Below are 7,635 nucleotides of genomic sequence, written 5' to 3'. Positions count from 1 at the left end.
TTTGTAAAAACATTTTTGTTATCTCTTACAACAGTGGCCAGACTGAGTTCTAGCTGGGCTTTTGGCTTTCTAATTTTCTCTCTGCATGACCTAACGAGATCCCTGTACTCTTCTTGAGTTGCCTGCCCCTCTTCCAAACGTGGTAAATTCTCCTTCCTGAGTCCCAGCAAAATCTCCCTGTTCAGCCAGGCCGGTCATCTTCCCCGCCAGTTTGTCTTACAGCATGTGAGGACAGCTTGCTCCTGTGCCTTTGACTTCCTTCTTGAAGAATGCCCAGCCCTCCTGGACCCCTTTGCCCTTCAGGACTACCCCCCAAGGGACTCCCTCAATCAATGTCCTGAACAGGCCAATGTCTGCCCTCCAGAGGTGCGTGGTAGTGGTTTTGCTGGCCCCCTCCCTTACTTCACCAGGAATCGAGAACCCTATCATTTCATGGTCACTAAGGCCAAGACAGCCTCCAACCACCACCTCTCCCACCAGTCCTCTGTTTGCAAACAGCAGGTCAAGTGAGGCACCTCTCCTGGTAGGCTCGCTTACCAGCTATGTCAAGAAGTTATCTTCCACACACTCCAGGAATCTCCAAGAAAGTTTCTTCTCTGCTGTGTTGTATTTCCAGCAGATGCCGATAAGTTGAAGTCCCCCACGAGAATAAGGGCTTGCAATTGTGAGACTTCTGCCAGCTCCCTGTAGAATGCTTCATCTACCTCTTCATCCTGGTTGAGTGGTCTATAACAGACTCCCAGCAGGTTATCTGCCTTCCCCCTCATCCTTACCCGTAAGTACTCGACCTTATCATCACAACTGTTGAGCTCTATACAACTAAAACACTCCCTAGTATACAAAGCCACCCCACCACCTCTCCCTCCTTGCCTATCCCTTCTGAAGAGCTTATAGCCACCCATTGCAGCACTCCAGTCATGAGAGTCATCCCACCATGTTTCTATGATAGTGACTAAGTCATAGCTATCCTGCTGCACAATGGTTTCCAGCTCTTCCTGTTTGTTACCCATGCTGTGTGCATTAGTGTAGATGCACTTGAGCTGCGTTACCGATTTCACACCAAAAATGGTGGTGGTATGCCACCCCTAGGCTCCTCTCTAGTGAGCCTGGTTATATCCCCTTCCCTCTTCGTACCTAGTTTAAAGCCCTCTCAATGAACCCCACCAACTCATGAGCGAGAATCCTTTTCCCCCTCTGAAATAGCTGAACTTCATCTGTCACCAGCAGGCCCCGTGTTGTGTAAACCTCCCCATGATAAAAAAAAAACCACAAAATTCCACTGATGGAACCAGCCTCTGAGCTATCTGTTGAGAAACTTCAGAAGGACTTAAAACAGACATGTGGGGAGACAGATTAAATTAGAGGCGGAAGAGTACATTCAAGTGCTCAGCTTAAATCATGCACTCAGAAGTTTTATAATGTTTTACACCCAGTCTTTATGTATGAACTTAAAACAGACCTTATAAGGAAGCCTGTGGAATTTTTTTCAGGAAACCACTCCTAGAACTTCTTTAAACTGACTAGACACGAGAAGGTGAAGCTTTTCAGGAATATCTTCCTTACTGGTTTGCATAAGCAAAAAGAACTAGACAGAAGAATGCTACAAGTAGGATCATTTAAAGAAAAAAGCTGGAGAAACAGCTTCTGCTAGAGCCAACTTGCTACATGCTACTGGAAAAACCGACTTTATAACTGTTTCAGAAAGTCACGTTTTTGTTTCTGTTTCTCTGAAGCCCATTGAGAAGATTCTCCTGCACGAAATTACACAAATACAAGCTGGTGAAGTTCACACAGCAGGTTTAGTAGCAGGGACCAGTACAACCTGTTCCCAAGCAATTTCTATATGTCTTCCAGTGTGCATATACCATTTGCTTGATGTTAACAAGTGGAGGATGGCCACTTCTGTCAACAGGAGACCAGCCTTTGTGCTTAGAATACCTGGCTTGATTCTCAACTAAGTTCAAGCCTGAGCAAACCACTTAGACATGTCTACAGGATCAATTTCAGTCCAGAAGTTGTTTGAACGTAGTAGACATATCTAAGTCCTGCTCCTATGCAGCCACTCTCCATTTGTAAGCTCTACAGGTAATACTGCTTCCTTTCTACATAACAATGTAGAGAACATAAATATGCTAGAGAGCATGAAGTACCCTAGAAGATGGGAGCAGAGAATTACTTATATCAAAGAAAACATTTACCCTACACTTACTGCATTTCTTGCAACACTACCAAAAATCCCACCTTCAGCTGAGATTTAAAATAGCAGTTTGAAACTGCTTCTACTCAGCTGCAGAAGTGTACAATGTAGTTATATAGTTACCTGCAGAGCTTGAATTTTACGAGCCTCTTCTTGCTGAATAGTGTTGGCCATACTCCCCTTCATCTCATCCAGGATAGAATACAGACCATCGAATTCTTCATCCAACTCGCTGATTGCATTAGAAGAGTTTACCTGAGAAGAGAATTTAAACTGCTGCAATTTGTATTAGAAACAATGCAGACTAGTCTTTTAGACTGACAGTCCCATTGTTTGCATAAACAAGCTTTGCCATGACCACTAGACACCTTGTCACTGCTCCTCACCTTATCAAAAGGGAAAGCACATTAAGAATGAAGGACACCTCCTAAGCGTACTTTACATCAGGACACTGAAGACTGAAATCCATGAAAATTCCATGATACTCAAAATTGCAGAGAACCAACATACTTGGCAACTCTGCTCCATGCCATAAGGCCTTGATTTCCTTCTCACAATTATATACGGACTGCTAAATGTTTGTAAGGAAGTAGTTACCCAGTTCCATATGAAATGGTTTCATTTGATACTAAAAACTGCACTCAAGAAGCCAGCTTAAAAATCTGCTGGATGATTTCCTTTGTGCAGTTAGCATGCTCAGCTTTAACACAAAACAAACAACTTATGTCTTATTGATAGGCTAAAGGAACCTAAACCTCATCCTAGTGTAGATACTCTAAAAATTAGGTCTAACTTTTAACTTAAGCCCACAATTTGCAACTACTGAAAAGAAAAAGAGCAAAGAATTTTCTCTCAAGTGTCAGGAAGAGCTCATTTTTCAGTCTGCCAAGCAGACTAGAAGTCTAAAAAAAATAGACTACCTCCACCTAACATGAGTTTGAGATCTTGCATCAAAATCCAGATTCTCTCTTCCACACAAATCCTACAATAGCTTTTCACATGAAAAGGAAAACCGCTATACCTTTCAGCTAGAGACAGAAAAATACTTTATTTTTTAAGTGTGTCTGGTTCCAACATGAAGATATATTTTAAACTTCATTCTTGTAGCTCATCCCTTACGCTCTACCCAAACAGTTTGAAACTGACAAAACTGGAAAGTTGCTCCCCTCTCAGCTACAAGCTATGAGCCTTAACATATATACCTGAACATTTTTTATTGTATGGTTCAGCATGTCAATGAAGTTGTGAATTTCATCATTTTTGTTCGCTAGAGTAGAGACAATCCTTTGCAGAGTCTCCTGAAATTACAAAAACAAGTGAGAGAAGTTGTAAGAGAACCTTGTGATTTTTTTAATCATCACCATTTCAACATACATGGAAATTCACCATACACATTCCAGTTGTGGTGAATTCAACTCTTATTCTGATGGGATCAGGAAATAGATTTTGTTAGAAAAGAGAAAGAGTATCAAAGGTGTAAGAAGCATTCCACCAAACTGAAGATCTCCAGTTGTTAGTTTAAGAGAAATCAATAATCTGTTTTATGATTCAAAATTGTTTTATGTTCTGCTACCCATGCTACTGCAACTCCCAAGTCATCCAAATCAGGTGACCTACTGGCACCCCACTCTGCCATGTACAGCTTTTCCAGATGAGAAAGGTAGGGCTTGCGCAACCGAAGAGACAACCAATAAAGAAAAAAACCAAAAAAACAAAAAAAAAAACCTGGTAAAAGTTAGCCCAGAAGAAAAAAATCAGCATTTTCCACGTCAAAAGAATCTAGTATTAAAGAACTAAGATGACAGTTCATTCTATACACAGAATAAATCTGTAACAGTGATTTGTAAGCTTATTCTACAAGTTGTAAAATATTTTGGTAAATAATTTATATATTCTAATTAAAAGTGACCTCAAAGAGGAAAACTTAACCAATATCTGAGAAAGAGAATCAAGGTTATTTCTGTGGTGTACTACTCCATCTATTAAAAAGCAGTAAATTCACCTTATAAAACACATACTAAGTGGGCAAAACTGTTAAGCACATCAAAATACATTTTTCAATTAAATAAGACTGCCAAGTCTAATTTTGTTGAGTAGTCAATCAAATATTCTAAGAATCCGACAAAAAACCATCAATGCTTGGTACTTAAAACTAAGTCAACTTGCATAACTGAAGCTCAGAGCACATCAGCATACCTAAGTAAAAATAAAGGACAAGGTGCAAGAGGTAACTAAGAATTTTCTGTTATTTAATTCAGGCTGATTAAGTTCCAGAAACAAATCTGACTCCAAAATGCCAGATTTGGCTTTTAAAAAAAAAAAAAATGTAAAGCCTGTCTTAATTGTAATTAAGACATTATTAATCAGTTGGACTCAGAGTTTCAAGTTGTTCAGCTTAACATTGTTACATGACAACTTTTAGGAAATCGAAGCATGGGAGGCACACCTTAAAAACAGCCAGACCACCAAAAAGATGTTGCAGAGGTCCCTCCCATAAGCAATTTCTTACTGATCATTTACTAGTTAGATCACATTTGTTTGCTCAAAAAGCAAGAAAAATATTTTATCCTTTCACAACACCCACAGCAAACCTCAACACTACGTCCCGTATAAGGACTCTCCCCACTAGTCCTAAGCCATGCTCATACCTGTCTCTTCTGACCCTTTCCTCAGCAGTTTTCAACAAATCTGCAAGGATGTATTTATTGGTACTCCAGGCCATTCCCCGTTTGCATAGCATCATGCTCACACAGTTAAAACCACTAGCTGAGGAAAGTGAAATTTTACTGCTTTTACCACAGGCGTTGTGATGGTGCTAACGTAAAGATACCATGGACTGGCTAGCCATGACTGAAGTTAGGACTCTGAGAAACAAGACCAGATTGGCTTCTTTCAGAAACAAAGAGTATAGCAAGTCTTGATCACTTCATTACATAATCTTTTCATTGTCTAGTTAAAATTGAACATGTTTAAAGACAATTTTGTACGCGTTAGAACAGCAGATGAAACGCCATTGTCCAACCAGCTGCTTCTGCATTCACTACTGACCAGAGGCAATTGTTTTCACATGTCAGACAGCCTGCAGTTAAGCCTTAGATCCTATAAACGTAACTGTCAATTTGGATGGACAAGAAAATTCCCAATCCTCTTTCAGCTAGGATTTTAGGGCTTACTCTGCTGCACCACATGAAAAAAAAAATTAGTCTTCTGATACATAGTACCGAACAATGGTTTTGGTTTTTATAGCTACACCTGATTAAGGGAAAAGATCTACACGTGAGGAATGCTTCAGAAGTTTTTACACAGCCAGATACGTGGCAGCAACTGGAAGACAGCTGTGAAAGAAGGTTTTCCACTGCATCTAAAGTTAAAGTCAACTGGCCAAACAGGGATCAATCTGGCTCTTTTTTAAACAAGCTGCCCATTTCTCCGAACAGATATTCCACCAGGTCTCGTCAAACTTGAACAAATTTAGACACCTTCTACAAACGCATATGCAAGAGCCCTATAAACATTCACCAGCAGTAGACAGAATTTTTCTTAAACACCAATGCACAAGCCACCAGAACAGAAAGTCAGCTTTCAGGACTCACTAACGTCATATTTTCTGATGTCATTTTCTAAACACTACTATGTAATAGATTTTCTTCCAAATATACCGAGACACATGCCAAATTCAAACCGCTGCACTATTGCCACTTCTTCCTTTAACGTGAATCTCTGAAAAGTCAGTAGAGTTACACGTAATGAAAGGGGTGCTAGAAAAATTACAACAATGTAAGCAGTGGTTGAGGCTTACATTCGAAGTTACTTCATAAAAGAATTACAACAGCACCAAGCTCAGTAAAGCTTCTTGATACTTCTACACTGAAGGAAATTTAAATCTATTGCCCACTGGTGGGTGTAGTATTTTGCAGAATCCTATCACAAATAATTTTCTTTTAGCTTTCTCTCTGGCTGGCAAGTTTTAAGTGAGGTCAGTTTCAAGTTAACTTTCTAAACTTTATGGCATGTCTATTACAGAAGTCATTTTTGCTGCTATCAGTGAGCTTCATACTGCTTTTCACTTATTCTATGTCCTATTCTTACTCTCTGAATCTAATAAACTCTTTGCAGAAGAAAAAATGCATGTCATTAATAAAGCAACAATGTGGATGCACAAGGGGTGAAGAACATAAAAGGATATGAAAAAGGATAGGAGGCCCTGCAACATGCGGTAGCTTGTCTACTTTTGTGCTTCTGGCAAGACTACAATATACCCTTCTTTGAATAGCTAGTAACTAACATCGCACAGCACCTGTTGAAGCAGACAGGCACCTCATAAAAGTTACAGAGTAAACTTTGATAAATTAAACAATTACATCACTGCTGTTCAAGATGCAAGTTATCACCTTGCTCATGATCATACTGAAGTCTTATGACATGACTAGATGCAGAACAGGGTTTCTGAAGCAGCCTCAGGCCTAGGACAAAATCCTGTGTCATACTAACCTTCACGTGCAGATCAGATTTCAAACAGGAGGGCATACTTACTTGGCCTCCATTAATTTAACCTTCTACACTCGTCCACACATTGAAGATACTAGAGTCCGAAAGAGTACTTAAGACAGAGCAGGTGGCAATAGCAAGTTAACAAAGTATCGTAAAACACCAGATCAACTGCAATTTCATCACCGTGTTCAGAACCCCTGAGCAGCACTGAAATTCATATGTGACCAATGACACCACTCAGGAACATCCACCTAGAGCACCCACAGCAGCTGCAGCCCTCATTTACGGCTTCGCCAAGAGACTAATCTCACATAAAGCAGGCAAAGGCAGACTGCCTCAAATTCACATACTATCAACCAGAAGCACACTTTTTTGGCATTTCACACCTCACCTTCCAAAGCACAGATGAGTACAAGGTGGCAGTGCACAAACACCTAACTAAAACAGCAAACATCCGTCACCCGTAAATTTCAAGCCGTTAGTAGTGCTAGTTACCCAGACCCTACTCACAAACCAGGTCCCAAGCCAAGTAAAGCACACTGTCCTTCATGCAGACGGTAACAGAAGCCCTTTTGGACTGCTAGACTGAAAGCCAAAAGGCTGAGTCAGAACTTTTTGCAGAGAGTATCATTTTTAGAAAGCCCATCCCTTGGCCAGGCACATCTCTGCTCCTCAGTGATTTCCCTGAGGGGGCAGATGGCACGTAAGGGAAGGAGGGAATTATACGGCCCCAGCCATAGGGGAAAAAAAAGAAGAGAAAAGAAAAAAAAACAACCCCACACCACAAAACGCTTGTATTAATTAGTTCCCTTCAACGCAGGATTACATCAGTGGGGAACAGAAGGGCCTATGTGCGCATCGTAATTGCTCATGACAGGGACGCGCGATGCGAGCGCGCTGCACGCCAGGGCCGTGCCTCACCGGGCGCAGCGGCCGCGGCGGTAAGG

The 7,635-nt window shown here is 40.9% G+C and overlaps 1 protein-coding gene across 1 annotated transcript in view; it reads right to left on the bottom strand.

Moving 5' to 3' along the window:
- Positions 1–5,234, bottom strand: part of FSD1L (fibronectin type III and SPRY domain containing 1 like) — a 36,691-nt gene extending 31,457 nt beyond the window's left edge. Inside the window, exons 1-3 of the mRNA XM_009635594.1 lie at positions 5,220–5,234; positions 3,400–3,495; positions 2,321–2,452 (exon numbers count right to left, since the gene is read on the bottom strand). Coding sequence (XP_009633889.1) covers positions 2,321–2,452; positions 3,400–3,495; positions 5,220–5,234 — 243 coding nt within the window. The remainder of the gene's footprint in view (positions 1–2,320; positions 2,453–3,399; positions 3,496–5,219) is intronic.
- Between the last annotated feature and the right edge of the window lie 2,401 nt (positions 5,235–7,635).

The sequence above is a fragment of the Egretta garzetta genome, unplaced genomic scaffold (genome assembly GCF_000687185.1).
Source record: "Egretta garzetta isolate BGI_Z169 unplaced genomic scaffold, ASM68718v1 scaffold693, whole genome shotgun sequence".
Lineage (NCBI taxonomy): Eukaryota > Metazoa > Chordata > Aves > Pelecaniformes > Ardeidae > Egretta > Egretta garzetta.
Note: the sequence above shows the minus strand (reverse complement) of the source record. Positions and strands in the feature narration are given on the sequence as shown.